The 17,595-nt window shown below is 41.8% G+C and overlaps 1 protein-coding gene across 6 annotated transcripts in view; it reads right to left on the bottom strand.

Annotated features, from left to right (window-relative positions):
• Positions 1 to 14,176, bottom strand: part of GRAMD1C (GRAM domain containing 1C) — an 87,210-nt gene extending 73,034 nt beyond the window's left edge. For 2 of the 6 annotated variants that reach the window (XM_043538662.1, XM_043538663.1), the window contains exons 1-2: positions 13,916 to 14,069; positions 10,163 to 10,291 (exon numbers count right to left, since the gene is read on the bottom strand). In XM_043538662.1, the coding sequence (XP_043394597.1) occupies positions 10,163 to 10,291; positions 13,916 to 13,918 (132 nt within the window). In that variant the 5' untranslated portion in view covers positions 13,919 to 14,069. Of the gene's footprint in view, positions 1 to 1,879; positions 2,080 to 10,162; positions 10,292 to 11,225; positions 11,245 to 13,915 lie in introns of those variants that run through there. The other 4 variants (XM_043538660.1, XM_027824515.3, XM_007062122.4 and 1 more) reach the window with 4 other exon arrangements.
• Between the last annotated feature and the right edge of the window lie 3,419 nt (positions 14,177 to 17,595).

The raw sequence follows: 17,595 nt of genomic DNA, 5'->3' as shown, positions 1-17,595 counted from the left end.
ATATTCAAGCCATGTAAAATCTGTTCAGTTTCTTCAGCGATGGGCTCCATGTAAATGGATGTGTGATCATTTCTATACATGATTTCCACACCACCACCACCACCCCCCAATAAGGCTATTAAAGTTGTTAACAATCTCCATGCCCTATGCCAATAAGCTCTAGCTAAACCTGAAAGCCATTTTGAAACTCTGGCTAGTGCAACTATAGGCTGGTGCAGGTCTAGTATATTCAAAAAGGGGTGGGGAAGACTTCTCCTGAACCACAGAAAACTGTATGTTAAGGTCTTCCAAAATACCTCCTCCTAGAATGTCACAAGAATTAAGGGAGTCACTGAGAAGTGACAGGGAAGAGATTCCAAGATTTTCATTCACAGAGAGCAAAGAGGGAACTGACTAGTCCTTCAGACATGTATTTACAGCTCTATTCAGAGTCTTTACTACATCCATCACTGCGGTATCTGAGTACCTCCCAGGCATCTGACCAAGGCCACTGTCTAACCATTATGGGGCAACAACTATCGCTCAGCACTATCCTGGAAATATATACCACTGAGGGAGAGGGTAAAGGCTGGATTGTCTTATTAAGAACATCAGAACTATCAAGTTCTATGTAGAGCTGGTCAGAAAGTTTTCATCAAAACACTCTTGACAGAAAATCCCGTTTCTGTCCAAATTGAAGCTTTTTGAAAAAATATGGCAACTTTGACCAAAATGCCCATGGGGGAAAAAATGTTTGAAACAAAAAAGGTTCAGTTTCAGAAAACTTTAATTTTGTTTTACATTTTACTTATGTGTTTTTTCATTTTTGTATTACATTTATTACTTTACATTATTTCATGGTATCAGTAGTAGTACTGCATAATATGTACTATTACTCATGTTACGTTAGAATAGTTGAAACGGTCTGGTTTTTATTTATTTTTAAATCATTAAGGGCACCTGCTACTTAGTACTGATTTAAAAATCTTATCTACTAACTCCAAGTGTCTCCTATTTCTGTTTTAACGAAACAATTTGACACTGACACAAAGCACTGTGTATTATGTTACTCCTGACAAATAATAAAATATTAAAATGAAAAAACATACAATAAAGTGAGAGACAAGCTAAGTGAGCTAATATCTTTCACTGGACCAATTTCTGTCATCTTCCTCTATGTGAGTATAACAGTTGGTCCAATAAAAGATATTAGCTCACCTACCTTGTATCTCATATCCTGGGACCAACAGGGGTACAAAACACTGTGAAATGAAATAAAATAATCTGAAACAAATTTTGAAACTCCTCAGTGAAAATACACAATTCCAAAACAAAATGTGGAAACCTGAAATGACGACATTTCCCCAAATTGATGATTCACAGGAAATTTCAAAAATACTTGTGAACGAAGAAATTTCAAATTGTTGAAATTTCCAGCAAACTAGAAGTTCTAAGTTTTGACTAGCTCTAGTCCTATATTCATTACATAACTGTTCCAAACACATTTAACAGAAACTCTCATAAAAAAAGAACATGTAAATTTATTATGTGACTACATTAAACAAAGACAAATTATATACTTCACAACTTTCAGGTCATTCAGCTCTACCTGTGTCCTCACTGGCCCTTTCCAGCTTGTCTGTGGCACTATTCACCACTATTCTCTGCTGTGCCTCTGACCATGTATTCAAGCTGTTACCTACTACTATTTCCACCAAGGGCAGATCGCATTCTGTGTCTCAGGGAAATTAGTAAATGCCTGAACTAACAGCACCAAGGCCAGTTAAGGTAACCTTTTATTGGCGAATATACAGAAATCTAGAAAAAAAGTGACAACATGAAACAAAAGTCTAAACTAACTTGAATAGATGAATGCCATTATTATTGAAATATTACCTACATTGCATAGCAGAAAAGAACCTTTTTTGTCCTCAAAGCCCAAGATATCTGCTTCTTGATGCTGGCTCACTCCATTTGACATATCTCAACGTGTCTGTATCCGCAGTTTAACTGTAAGCCCTGTAGATATAACTCTCAAGCTTCGGCAGTCTGAACTCTACTGACTTGACATTGCAGCATGTTCCAGATCAGCCCAAGATGATAATTTCCTTCAGAACAAAACCACATTCCTTTCTGAGTATCTGTTTTGGCTGATTCATGTTTCTTCCAGTCCCACACATGTGTGAATATTAGGCAATATTATTTGTAAGTACATCTGCCCCATTCACCTTTGTTTCCCTTCACCAGCTCTTCCACTTAGGCTGTGTAAATAAGAAAAACTGTTTAAACTTTACTTTTCCCCCTGAATTTTCCACATCTGCTGTGACCCTGAAAATCATCCTGGATTTTGTTTTAAACATAATATATGTATAGATACAAGGGCACACAAATAAAACTAAGATGACCTCAGCACTAGAGTCCCCTAACACTCCCATTTGTAGCTTGACCTCAGGATTGGACCAGGTAGTCTCCCACCCTGCAGCTTGAACTCAGCACCAATCCCCAGTGGTTGCTCGGAAATGTCAGTGAAATACTGTCTTACAGAGGGACACTAGAAACATTCACAGTTATGAAGATACTTGGAAAATGGAGACATGTTGAAAATTAAAATTTTAAAAATATAAATTTGTGATTTTTTTTAATTTAGTAATCCCAGGTGACATAATGGATCAGTGAAGTTTTCCTTTAAGAATTTTGCTAAATAAGGTTTTGTATTTATATCAACCATAATCCCCCATGCTTTTCACTTAGGTTCCAGTTCGGCAAGGTACTTACGCACATAAGTAGTCCACAGAAGTCAATGAGATAATTCACATGTTTAAAGTGCTTATGTACCTTGCTGAATCAGGACCTTCACCTGTTTTATTTCCTAATATCGTCTCTAACTATATTACCTCTCACTGGACATTTCTCCATGTTTCTAACCTATTTAGATAATCGAAATTTTTGCTCTGTAGTTTCTACATAAAAATTGCTGCCAAATTTAGAACTCACTGTCAACATGGATCATGCATTCACGTTTTTTCTGTTTTCATGTTTTCCACCCTCCTTACACATACCAATGCAAAACCATGAACAGAACTAGATACACACAATGTAACTGATATCAGTCATCAAAACAAAACTACAACATGGCTGAGTTCCAAGACGGCTGTCAGCGTTCAGAATGAGTGTGGAGATATGTGGGCTGTGGGCGATAGACGGACGGAAGAAGCTGAGGATGAGATGGGAAACTGATAGTGTAAATTGGGCATTGAATGATTTAACTACTAATTTATTTTCTCTCTCGCTCTTATTTTAGGATTTGCATTGGTGGGATATGGGCAGTCTAGCAATCTTAACTTTAAGGCCTGGTCTACACTACAGAGTTATATCGACTCAAGGCATTTTACATTGACCTAACTACAGAAGCGTGTACACTAAAATTTTGGCCCTGCCAACATAATTGCTCTGTTACACTGACTTAATTCCACCTCCACAAAATGTAGAGACAATACTGATGTAGTTAGGTTGATGCAGTATCAGAGTAGACACTGTGTTGCTTACATTGACTATTACTGGCTTTCAGAAGCTAACCCACAATGCCCCACTCTGACAGTACCATCCATACAAGCGCTCTGGGTGAGGACACGTGCTGCCAACACAAGCAGCATAGTGTGGACTCACAAAAGCAATTGAATTAATTGTTGCAGTGGCTGTAACTTAGGTTGACATAATTTTGTAGAGCGGACATGCCCTAAGTTTTTAGTTTGTATAGGAACATTCCCCCAGTCTTGAACCGCACTAGCTCAGCGATTCTGACTGCAATAAGAAAAAAAAGCACTTTGTTTATTGCTGGGATTCCTAGATTTACTTAACTTATTCCAAGTTATTGCCAATGATATTTTTAGTAATATCAGTAATATTTTATGTCTTGACAAAGCAAATCATCATGTACTAAAGCTACACAGAGAATATAAGAATATCCTAAATAGTTCTGGCCAAGGTAAAACAAGTTACAAAATAGTCTGTATACAAAAAAAGCCCCAGTCATTTATCCATCTCTCCAGAAAACGCTTACCTGTACCAAAAAGTATGTAAATGCCCCAAGTCTTCTACACATACAGGTCAAGAAAATCCTGAGTGCTTTTTTTTAATCTATTTTTAGGATTTTCTCCTCCCACTCATTTCTAATGACTGATCAATAATATGAGAAGTGACTCTAAACAAATACATCTGCTGCAGTTCTCTGCTTATCAGCTTTTCCAAAGGGACATAAGTAGCTCACCTAGAACAGACCATTTTATTTTTTAAAAGAAAGATGGGGGAAGCTATTTTGCTGCTACTTGTTTACAGGAACAATAAGTAAGTTAAAATCAAGCCCCAAATGTAAAAAGCTTACATAGAGGGAAAAAATGAAAGTCTTCTTTTAAAGTTCTCCTTCAAATGCACTCTGGAGTCCCTTATCTCCAAGGCCAAGTCTACAGTTGGAAGGCTTTGCCAGTATAGCTATGCTGGTATAGTACAGGATCGGTCGACGCTATGCACAGCTCATGCGGCGCCTCGTGGTCTCAGACACCATCCGATGGTCCAGGGACATCTATACCGAACACATCACTGGCCACTGACAGTAGCAGGAGGCGTGAGCCGGAGCGACGTCGTGCATCAACTATGAGAAAGGGACCGAGAGACTTTTTCCGTTGGACCCTATGAACTGGAACCATAAGCTCACTGAATGTTAAATCTCACCAAATGAGGGTCAATCCATCCTCATCATCATATCCACTCATTGTACTCCACACCTGAACATAGCCATTATATGAACAACATACCCTTATATCTCAATGTCTGTACTTTGACCCGTTAACCTTTTACCCCCAATCGCGGATATTGCAGATTATGTATTCTTTAGGCCATCCAATCTTAAACCGAACTTCACACTCCTTGATAATCTGTACATTATTCCCTGATAACCAGAAACTTCTATGCTTAAACTCTGTACAGTTTACTTTTTAAAAAAAAAAAAAAAAAAAAAAAACAACATCATCCCAATAAAATTTTTAAATCTGTTCTTACCTGCAAAGCGCTCCTAGTGTGGACGCAGTTTATACCCGCTCCATGAAATAAGATACACTAAACAAAGTGCATTTTTCCCCCAGTACAGCTGCATCTATACTAAATGTTTTTGCCAACACAACTATGTCTGTCAGGGATCATATCCCATCAAATCCCTGATCGACATAGCTATACCAGCAGACATTTGTAGTGTACGTCCGGCCTTAGGTATATATATGATCAAACATTCCCTGTTGGTCTTACACAATAACAAGTATTTCTAATGGAATTTTGTTCCCAATGGCAACACTTGAAAAGGAAAAACAAAGCTCTGAGCCTAAAATTAAAGGAAACTTTTTTTTCCTACCAACCAAACCCAGATAATCTGATTCGAGGCTCACCCTCAAGAGCCTTGTCTACACTAGATTTATTTTTAAAAATCTCCCACTGCTGCATTACCATTGGCACAGTTTAACAGCGATAGACGGGGCACCAGCATTTTTATCACAGTCCTGTTTCAGGCTGTTCTGAACAGAGTTCAAGAACAAAGCACATATGCCAGAGCCACAGCGCTGCTAGCTGCACCATCACAGCAACACAACAGACAGATTTCCCAGAAAAGTCTAATGTAGAGACAGCCCATTTGGCAAAAGTTCTAGGCCAACTAAAGAATAACCAATTTCTCCTTTTGTAGTTCCTGCTACCAGAGAGCTCCTTGAGGTGTCAGTAGTTAAAGGACTGTTATTCTTGTTTCCAAGATAACTAAACACTGCTTCCAAATAACTGCAATTACAACACATGCTACAAGCAACAAGAGTGTACGCGGAGGTTTTTTTATGTTACAAAATGTGCCCGTGGAAGGTTTTTATTTATTATTTCAAGAACCACAGACAATATTTATCTGACCCCTCTGGATCCATAAACTGAAAAGCTGCTATTAAAATTCTGAAGCCATAAAATAATAGTAGGCATTTAAGAAATGATTTACACATTCAAAGAGCAGTACACACATTAAGGACCAAGTCCTGAAAACCTTTATACATGTGAGAAGTCTAGGCACATGAGACTGGGGGGGGGGGGGGGAATGCAGTACAGAGGCATGAAGTGACCTTCCCAGAATCACCCAGCGTCAGAGCAAGGAGCAGAACCCAGGAGTTCCTGACTCCCAATCCTGTGCTCATTCCACTAGATCACAGTGTCTCTGTAAAATGGCAGTCACATCTGGCCTGACTTTCAGAGGTGCTGAGCAACCCAACCTCCACTCAAGTCAATGGAAGTTGCAGATATGAAAATCAGACCAATCAGGATTTTATAGAGAAATGCCTGGTTTTCATCTTCAAGGAAATCATAGTACTTACCTGGAGAAGGAAAGCAAAAAAGCCTTTGAAACAAGTCAGTGGCTAGTCAGCAAAGTACAGTTTTGTGCAGCAAATATTCCAGTTAGCAGAGCTGACATCTGTGCAGTGTTGTGTATGTTAACGTTTATGGAGTAGCCCCATGTTTATTACAATTTCCCAGCCTTTATACTGGCTAAAAGAGTGGGAAGGACCCTACTAAAAGTCTGTACCTGTCATAGAAAGCTACATCATCTTTGACTGAATGTTACTGACATATGCTTTACGTAATGGCACAAATGGTTTGCTGTGTTATTACCTACACATCTATTATGACTCACGGGAGCTATAAGAACCAGTTTATATTCAACAGCTGATAGCCAACCAGGCAAGACATCAGTGAAACATGTGATTTTCATTCCCTGGGACAGTAGGCAGAAAATGACATAACACCATTTTAATGGCAGTGGAGTCTAATGACTTCATTTTAGCACAGGAATGCTGTTGTCTGACAAGGCTCATGACATCATTCTTTCTGCCTCCTGCTGCTTCTTCATTCTATCCCCACTAATTATGCTGTCACCTTTAAACTTGGAAAATAAATGTCTCATCATCACAGCCCCCTAACAAGCGCGTGAAAGATTTACTTCCCATTTTTAAATGATGGGTTGTTGTTTTTTTAAGCAAATAATTGGGAGGCTTTTTTGAGATAATCTATGACAGCATCTGGCTCCTGCAGCATAGGTATTGCTTTACAGACCACAGTGGTGCCATTCAATGGCCAAGTATGGAAATAATGGAAATATTATACAACTCCCTTGTTTTAAATACAAGAAAATATTTCTATAAACAGGTAAACGTGAATTACAGGCTTAAATACATCCAGGAGTTCAGGAAATAGCAATCACAAAACAGTGTTGTTTTACTTCACTCGATAAAACAGAGATACATAATATATTAGAATACCTACATAGCATCCTTCATCACAGCAAAGAATCCCAAACACTTGACAAACTACACACAGACAGCACCACTGAAATTTAACCATTTCTGAGGCAGACTGCGGCACTCCATGGATGAATGACACACTGTACAAAAATGGGCAGGAAGGAAAATTTTGGCCAAACTTCTACCTTTAGACATAGTGCCCCAGGACCCTACAAGTGCAATTCTGCCTGAAGAGGTGACTGTGATAGTGGCATGGTGAGGTGCTGTATTTATTATTAATTGTATTACCACGGCACCTGGAAGTCATGGGCCAGGATCCCATTGTGTCAGGTGCTGTACAAACTTGTAACTTAATGACTTCAGCTCAGATTTGCCAAGTTTACAAGTAAAACTCAGGTTTCAGAGTAGCAGCCGTGTTAGTCTGTATTCGCAAAAAGAAAGGGAGTACTTTTTTTTTTTGTTAGTCTCTAAGGTGTCACAAGTACTCCTTTTCTTTTTAAGTAAAACTCAGATGTCTTTTTCTAAGTGCCAGACCATCAAACTGCCGCTGAGATCTGAGAGTCAAAATGGGTCTTTTCTTTTTGTGAATTATCAACAATAACAACAGTTGTTTAGGCTGAATTACACAATGGCACATGTGCAACCTCATTTAGCCCTATAAACAAAACGTAGCTAACAGCTACTACATCTGCGTAACTCCATTAGTCCTTAATTCAGGTACCCAGACATAGCTGAGCAGGTAGAATATTTGCCTGTAGGAGCTTTAACATTGGTGAGAACATGTGAAAAGAACATAAATGTGAATCTCAGATCCTAGTGTACATTTGCAGGGCTGACAGAAAAACAGGTTTACTTTTAAACTGAACAAATTTGATCTGGAGTAACAGAGGATAAACATGAAACTCTATGATGCATTTTTGACAATCAGAATTGTAACTGTCACTTTGGCGTTCACACAGAAGCTTTGTGAGGATACACAGTACAAATCATAATGTTCCATTTGCTTCAGCAGACGGAAGGGCTGAGTCAACCCTAATAGGTTTAAGATTCCCAGAGGTTTTTATTTCAAAGTCAATGCTTTGATTATTGAAAACATCACATTCCAGCTTGAGGAGAGAGCTGGGGGAGTGGGAAAAGAAAGATATGTGCTAGAGGTATGAGCATGGGACTGGGAATCAAACTCCTGACTTGTATTCCTGGTTATTCCACTGATTCACTGACTCATGTGACTTTAGCCAAGTCACTTAAGTTCTCTGACTCAGTTTTCTCATCTGAAAAATGTGATTAATACTCTTTACGCGCCTCACATGACTGTCACCAGAGCTGTTACAGTTAATGCTCCCAAACCTATAGCTGCAGCATTGTGATTATTTACCACATGGTGTGGAGCATGAGTTACTTTGCAATGACTGAGTTTTGGAGTGAGAACCTTAGCCCCTTGGTCAGGATATTGTCCTCCTAATCTAGCTCTGGCTGGGCACAGTTCATGTTCCCCACTCCTTCATGTTTACAAGGAACCCCCGCCTCCCTCCAACCACTATCTCCCACTGCAAAAACACCAGTTCTAGACACATTATGCGTGGCCCTTCCTAGGCCCCTCTGGTGCTATTTCAAAGAAATCTTCAGCAAGTAGTGGGAGAAGGATTTAAACGAATGATTCTTATTGCCCGCTCTGAGGTGTGCTGAGTATTCTCTCTCTCAAGGGCTTGGCTGGCTAGTTCTTGTTCAGCTGCTCGGGGTCTAACTGATCACCATATGCCAGGTCAGGAAGGAATTTTCCCCCAGGTCAGATTGGCAGGGACCTTGGGGTTTTTTCACCTTCCCCTGCAGCATGGGGGCGCAGGTCACTGCCAGGATTATCCAGGTATATCTCACTTAATCATCTGCCTGCCATTGTGGGGGCCTCGGGCACTGGCGCACCTTGGTCCCTCCTATTCTCTGCCTGTGGCACATACTAGTCTACTCTCCTATGTGCGGTAATTTATTAGTCTTATTTCAGTTGTTGGGTTTAGTGTGCAGGGGTTGGGTGGTGTTGGTGGTTTGTGATATACAGGTCAGACTAGATGGTCCAGTGATCCCTTCTGGCCTTAAACTCTATAACTGATGGCCCTTCACTCCTTTCAGTGTTAAGTCATCTGTACAGGCGTGGCAAAATAGACGCCTACACACAGCCTGAGTCTGCAGCATCTCATTCTCTTATGCAGACGTATATCAAGTCTGGACACGTTTTCCACAAAGGAGGTGCATAATATTCATTTTGTGGTGAAATATAAAAGTATCATCAGAGCATGCTACATTCTCATAGCAATTGAAATTCAGCCTTTACCAAGAAAAAGTAGCAGCAATAAATTTCTACAAGCATAAAACAGGGAGGAGGTATGGTCTAATGACCCAGTCAGGAAACTGGGAGTCAGGACTCCTGGGTTGTATATCCAGATCTGACACGGACTTGATACACGGCATAGGGTAAATAACCTCACCTCCTTGTGTCTCCATTTACCCGGCAGTAAAGTGATAACAATAAGTTACCTAGCTCCCAGAATGGGCTGAGAGGCTTTATTAATTAAAGGCTATGAAGAAATTTGCATAAAAAGCACTTATAGTTTGTATATAAATAAGGCATACATTTTTAAACAGTCAGGGTAATTCACCATTGGAACAATTTACCAAGGATCTTGGTGGATTCTCCATCACTGGCCATTTTAAAATCAAGACTGGATGTTTTTCTAAAAGATCTGCTCTAGGAATTACTTTGGGGGAAGTTCTATGGCCTGCATTATACAGGAGGTCAGACTAGATGATCACAATGGTCCCTTCGGGCCTTAGAATTTATAACAATGAATTAAGAGAAAAAACAATTGAGTTACCCAAAAGCTCCAGTCAGCACTCCAGTTATATGGAGCGGGGGCCTGCATTTTCTCAGTACATGCACCAAAAGTCTCCTCTGAATCGGCAAGCAACTGGCGGATAAGACCATGATCCACTTCATGGATTTCCTGTGAACCAAGCAGCAAGCAAAGCATGTAGTTAGATAATGGAGGGGAAAGGTATTAGAATAAAAGGTGGTTAATCAGTTTGCAGGCTTTATAAATAAAACCTTAAAGGGCTACATTTAACAGGATAAATGATGGGGAAACATTTCCCACTTATTGATTCTTAACTAATGAATGACATTTTTCAATGTCAATTATATTATAAACATTAAGGTTTTATTTCCAAATGTCCCTCAACTCAGACATCAGTGTTTCGCAAACAATCAAAAGGCAGTCATAAATGTTATTTTAGCCACCATTAAACTGACAATCTCAATGCAAATTATTAAAAAATAAACTACAAATGAATCCTTTTTAAAAAAAAAAAAGAGAGGGAGAACATCTGGTTTTACTGATTCCAACCTTAATTACTCACTGTCCATACACATGTACATAAACACAGCACTTCAGAAATGTCAAATTATATTATTACTAATACTTTATTAATATATGGAGCTTTTCATCAGTAGATCTCATAGTATTTTACAAAGGTGATCAATAGCATTAGCACTATTCACAGATGGGAAAACTGAGACAGAGAGGCAAAGTGACTTGCCCAGCAGACCAGTAGCAAAGCCAGGAATAAAACCCAAGTCTCTTGAGTCCCAGTCCAGGCCCCTAATCATTTACCCACACTGCCTGTAATATCCAATACTGCCTGTAAAAGACAAGACACTATATCAGGGTGGCCAAACTTATTGACCCTCCAAACTGCATATGACAGTCTTCAGAAATTCAAGAGCCGGGGCATGCCTGCCGGGGCTCGGGGCTTCAGCCTTGCTCCTGCTCAAGCCCAGAGCCCCAGGAGGCTTACTCCATGGGGCTGAAGCCCCAAAAGCCACCTCCCTACTGGGCAGAAGCCAGAGGCGAAGCGTGGGGGCTATGTGGAGATACATACCCTCCCAGATTTTTGCCTGGGTTTGTTGGCCCCTCTCGGTCACACAGTGCTGCTGGGCCCCCTCCCTGTGCAGCAGCTGCTGGAGCTAGCAAGCTGGGAGTTGTGGCCATGGGGAGAGGCAGTGCAAACAGCTGGGAGCTGCAGGGAGAGCTACTGCTTTTGCCGCTGCCTCTCCCTGAGGAGCTAAAGCAGCGGCCCCTCCCTGCAGCTCCCAGCTGTTTGCTGCTGCTTCTCCACACAGAACTAATACTACCTGGGAGCTGCAGGGAGGGGCCACTGAGAGTAAGAGGGGGGCATGCCTAAGGGGGCGTGACTCAAGATGTTGGGAGGGGGCGAACCTTTAAATTGTGCCCCCTCCCCAGCAGGCACCAGTTGTCTCTGACAGAAGCCCCTAGCTCCACTACCCTCCCACAGGGCAGAAACCGCAAGTTCCCCCCCCCACCACCACCCCCAAGTCTGGTAGGTGGAGAATGGGGGGAAGGTTTGTGAGCCACATGCAGCTCACCAGCCATGGTTTGGCCACCCCTGCACTATACCATTTTTAACGAATGGAGCCACCATGAGTAAGGCATCTTTAGCTGCTCATCAGCTCACTCGGGGGGGTGGGGGGTAGAGAGCCCACTGATCAGCACCATACTACTCTCTGCTGGGGTTGCTTAAGGATGAGCATGGCACCAATCACAGGAGCACTCCTTACTCTGTCTGCTTTGAGGGGAAGCACTCATGTTCAGTGCTCTTGAGCTCAAGCAGAGAGAGGGCCAAGTGACAACCACAGGAGCTCTCCCTTTGCAATAAGACAGAATAGGGGGAACACTCAGCCACCAGGGCAGCTGCTGTGTGCCCCCCAGTAGTGGGAACACCTGTCACAGAGCACTAGAAGCCAACCTGCTCTAGCACAGGAGAGGGAAAGAGGAGATGCTCTCATCTCCCTGATGAGATGTAACGAGAGGCACGGGGTGGATGAGAAGAGAAGTGTGTTTTCTCAAAATGTCCCACGTCCGTGCAGCCTTAATTCTAAACAGCTGGGATTCACCAGCGATTGTCTACGTATCACCCCCAAAAACTTGTTCGTGCAACATGAGGAGCCTGAATTTCCTGACCGTTTGTACAATTAAAATTAAGAAGCTGTCACAGCCATCTTAACTCAGCTCCCTTGTGTGTATTCATTACAGTGGTACAAGCTTTTCAGAGTACAGCTTGCAACACTGCTAGCTAAAATAATCTCATTTTGGAAAGTCTGAAGCTTAGAAAGGCCATGGGACAGATCAACACTAGGCTGTGGTTTAGAACCCAGCCCAGGTCATAAGTGACCAAAAGTGGTTACCATCTGGTGGACGGTTGGTGGCTATAACAAAGGAGAAGGCAGGTTGTCAGCCAGTTTCTAGTAGGCAGGGGGGAAATCATAAAACTGGCAGACTCAGCAAAGCCAGGACTGCCATCTCCTAAAGCAGAACAGAGGCCAATCATAAGGTTAGCATGGGGAAGCAGCCATCACCATTGCCTGTGCCTTATGCTCTGTAGATAGTTTATTACAGCTTCCAAGGCTTCCTTCCCTCTGATACCTTTCACCAGCACAGCTATCATTAAAAATACTTTAAAAACACATATTCTATAGACACCTGCAAAAGGGATGTGGAATATTCATGCTCCATTTCCTATCCTAAATTTGTACAAAATCTACCCTCAGCAAAACAGCAGCTAACAGGCTTAAGAAAAGACACATCATAATCACCAGAATCCAGGGACCCCTAACAGAACAGTGCTGTGGGAGCGAGTCCCCAGCCTGCAAGGCAAAGTCAAGTTTTGAATGTTGCTGCCAAAGAGTGGGACAAGCAGGCAGCCCATTCCCCTGAAGACACTGACTGTATATGTGAGATCAAGTGCAGAAAGCAAGCTGACTTGCTACCCCTCCATCCCACCCCCAGTCCCCATTCACAAATACAGGAATGGTGAGGGAGCAAGCAAAGGAGTCCTTCCCTGCAGAGCCCTGAGCGAAGATGGACAGCCCCTAGCCAATCAACCCCCACATATAGCAGAAATGAGGGGTTGGGAGCAACACCACTCCTCTTAGTCACTGTAGGCCAGGGGTGGCCAAACTTACTGTCCCTCCGAGCCACATACGACAATCTTCAGAAGTCTGAGAGCCGGGGCACATCTGCTGGGGCTCGGGGCTTCAGCCCCACTCCTGCTGAAGCCCCAAGCCCTGGCAGGTATGCCCCACAGGGCTGAAGCCCCAAGACCCCCTTCCCTACTGGACAGAAGCCCCTACCCCACCACCCCACTGCAAGGCAGAGGTCCTGTCCTGAGCTCCCCCTACCCAGTCTGATAGGCAGAGAACAGGGGGCACAAGGGGCTTGCGAGCTGCACTTTAACAGTAAAAAAGCCACATGTGGCTCGTGAGCCACAGTTTGGCCACCCCTGCAGAAGGGCCTATCTGGGCAGTTTGTTGCTTTAGCAGCTGTTATTGGGTAGCTAGCTTGCAAGGGAACAATAGCTCAGCAGCTGGCACTACAGGACTTAGGATAAAGCAAACAAACTGGTCGAGCATTAGGTCTCACATACACAGAGTTTGAGGAGACTATTAAACCGATGGTTAAAAAGCCAAGTGGCTTAAAAATCACCCCCGAAAGAAGCAGACCCTTAGCAAAGCTAGAAAGCAAAAAATTAAGAAAGAAGAATCAAATACTTACCATAGAGAGGAGAAAGAGATACAACCTGCAAGCTGATTGCCTCTAAAATGAGCACCATAAGGCTGCAGCTGCTGCTTTCTCTGCAATTTAAAGGGCCAGAGGCAATAAGAAGACTATGTGGAGAAAGGCTTCAATATATAAAAGGAGTAAACCTGACACTAAGAGAGTTAGCTGATATCTAAGTACTACGGAGAACAAGCTGGCTATTGAAAAGAGATATGAAGCTAGCCACCTGAGGGTCAGAGCCTGGTATAGCGCTCCCCTTACAGCTAGCACCTTCCTTAGGACGTTTAATATTGTATGCAGGGACATCTAAATTTTTGTTCACAGCTGAAAAATAAATTACATTTTGCTACAGACTCCTGTGTCCTATGAGTGAGTGGTATGGTGGAATAGCCACTCCTCATGGTCCCCTTCTGGGACAAAGGGAAGATGTTGGTTGCCTCCCTGGCACTCTTCCCATCTCATCCCCCCTAACTCCACAAAGTCCAATCTGCAGAGAGAGGGATCTGCAGCTGGAAGAAAGTATTGTGAGGGGGAACCTTGAGAGATGCATGTCCCACCGGTCCCAAAGAGAAGCAAGAAGAGCACTAATGTAGCTTGGGGATGCCTTAACTCTTCTGTGACCCTTTCTGCAGTAGGAAAATGACAGCCTGTCTCCAAGGGTTTCAGAAGAGAGACTAGGTAACCCAAAGCTGGTGCAGAGTCACAAAGCTTCCAGCACAGAAGGCCCTACTCTCCTGGGAATCTGGAGGGGACCCTATTACCATGGCCCTTGTCCCCAAAAGGACGACCCAAGGAAAACTCCATGAGGGGATCCTCACTGGGTTTTCCACTCCCCAGCCCCACAAATAGTTTCACAGGAAGAATGTGTTCTGGGCTGTAATTCTACCAGCACACCTTCATGCATGATTTCTGTTTTCTTTCACTGTTAAGTCTGTAACTAGATTTAAACCTGAATAAAGTAAAATCAATAAAAAGAATTCAGAAATCCAACTTCTGTAATGATTAAGAACTAGGTGTTATTATTATTTATTTTATTTTATTATTAGTGTTGATTTAGTGGTATGTGATTAACTGATCCCTAGCTGTTTAAAAACCACCTTGGGGACCAGTACTTCTGAATGAAAGGTCCTGTATAAATATGGAGTGATAGTAGGCATTTTATGTCATGTAGTCCATCAATCTGATTTAAAAATTTTATTAGTATGATGTTTGAAAAACAAAATTGAACGGTACAGAGTTTAAGCGTAGGAGTTTCTGGTTATCAGGGAATAATGTACAGATTATCAAGGGGTGCGAAATTCAGTTTAAGATTGGATGGTGTAAGGAATACATAATCTGCAATATCCCCGATTGGGGGTAAAAGGTTAACGGGTCAAAGTACAGACATTGAGATATGAGGGTATGTTGTTCATATAATGGTTATGTTCGGGTGTGGAGTATAATAAGTGGATATGATGATGAGGATGAATTGACCCTCATTTGGTGAGATTTAACATTCAGTGAGTTTATGGTTCCAGTTCATAGGGTCCAATGGAAAAAGTCTCTCGGTCCCTTTCTCATAGTCGATGCACGATGTCGCTCTGGCTCACGCCTCCTGGTACTGTCGGTGGCCGGGGATGTGTTTGGTGTAGATGTCCTTGGACCATGGGATGGTGTCTGAGACCATGAGGCGCAGCATGAGCCATGCATAGCCAGGTGTAATAGACCTGGATCCTGCAGGTCTATTACACAAATGGATTACCCTAGTTTTAATATAAAATGAATTTTAAATGCTACTCTACAGAGCCACCTAGAGGGGAAAGCATGAAAACCTGCTTTCAAGGAGAAGAAAATAAACTTATATAACTGAACAAATGTTTAAAAGTAGTCTAGCCCCAACATGTTTCCAGGAGAAAAACAAGGGTTATAAAACCTAATAGAAATGGAAATATGTTCATGACATTAACAAAAATCTGTGAAAACATAACTGGATTTAAATGTTGCCCTGGTATGTTGGAAACAGAATTTTGCCAGTGCAGGGGAACAAGAAGGTGAAGTAATGTAGTATGTGGTGATGAGAGTAAATAAAAAACCAAGAGTTGTGACTGCGCTTAATGGTTTTTAGATTCAAGCACACACAAGAGCTTGCTGAAGATGTGTTCTCTGAGGGAGCAATCATCATGAATTACTTTATTTGGTAAGTGTTTTGATATACCATCCATTCTCTCCAGCTTTTAGTTACGTCTACGACAGATTTCAGTTGCACCCTACACTCTGCCAGATTAATGCATCTTCTTCCCCTGGTCTCTTTCTCTCATGGCTAACTCTCTGTCCTTTCTCACACTGCCCTTTATTCCTGGGATATTCTTCTTGATCCTAGGCACTTCAGGTGAGATTTTCAACAGAGTTACGCGCTCACAAATGGGGCCAAATGTTCAGACATGCTCAGCACCCAGCAGCTCACAGAGTGATGCTTGTGGTTAGCTTTTCAAAAGAGGTGAGTATGCGTCTTGCACCCAACCTGCTGAGCTCTTTTGAAAAAAATGACTATGGCTACTGAGCTCACTTGAAAAGCTGGCCCCATGAAACCACCTTCTTCTTTAAATACCTCCTGAAGCCATGAGCTCATTGGTTGAATAATGCTGGTCCAGGAATAATTTCTTCTTCACCACTCCTGCCTGACTAGTGGATTTTACTTCCTCAGGCTGTAAGTATATTAATAGCATAGCCAAAATAAATAAATAAAACAGTAAAGCAACCAAGACCTGTACATAAAGCGTATCTCATACTGTTTTATAACCCCCATCCTTCTCATGTCCCCCAGCCTTTGTCTGTCATCTCTTACCATCTAATTTAGGGCCCAACCCTGCTCCCACTGAAAGCAATGGGAGTTTTGGTGTTATGCCATCTCAGGCTGTGATCACGTCAACTTTTGGGAGGCAATATAGGCAAGTGGAAAGAGTATTGGACTGGGACTCAGGACACCTGGTTTCTATTCCTAGCTTGGCCACTGGATCATCTTGAGCAAGTCACTTTGCCTCTCTGTGCCTCAGTTTCCCCATCTGTAAAACAGGGCTAATAATACTGATCTACTTTGAAATGTACTGATGAAAAACGCAATATAAGAGCTAGGTGTTTTTAATTATTATTATTATTTTGCTACTGACTTCAATGGGAGCAGAATTATGCCTTTTAAGTTGCAAATTCCTTAGCAGCATGGATTTGTTTAAATGTCTTTAAAATGCCATGCACATTTATCATACTTGTTGTGTCTCTGGTAAAAATAGACACATTCTCTCCTAAGTAGACACATTTGGCAATTTACATGTATGTACTTTAACTATGAAAGTAGAGAAGCACTCACACTTCTCTCTCCTTTATGCCTGAAGACATCCTCTAGAATCAGGTGGCTGTTTCTCTTGATTATTATCTTTATTTATTATGTGTATTTTTGCAGTAGCACTTAGGAGCCCCCGTCATGGGGCTGAGACCCCATTGTTCTATGTGCTGGACAAACTGTAGTTAATTGTTCACTTCACTCATTGTTAAAAGTAATAAAATATGTTACTACATAGTAAAAAAAGAAAACCAGCTTTTTTTCACTACCTAAAAAACAAAGAACACGAACAGCATAATAAAAAGTAGGTTAGCTTTTTAGTAGTTTCAGTTCCAGCTGAATGTACTAGTATTAACTC

This window comes from Chelonia mydas, chromosome 1, assembly GCF_015237465.2.
Source record: "Chelonia mydas isolate rCheMyd1 chromosome 1, rCheMyd1.pri.v2, whole genome shotgun sequence".
NCBI lineage: Eukaryota > Metazoa > Chordata > Testudines > Cheloniidae > Chelonia > Chelonia mydas.
The sequence above is the reverse complement of the archived record's forward strand: the minus strand, read 5'-3'. Positions and strand labels throughout refer to the sequence as shown.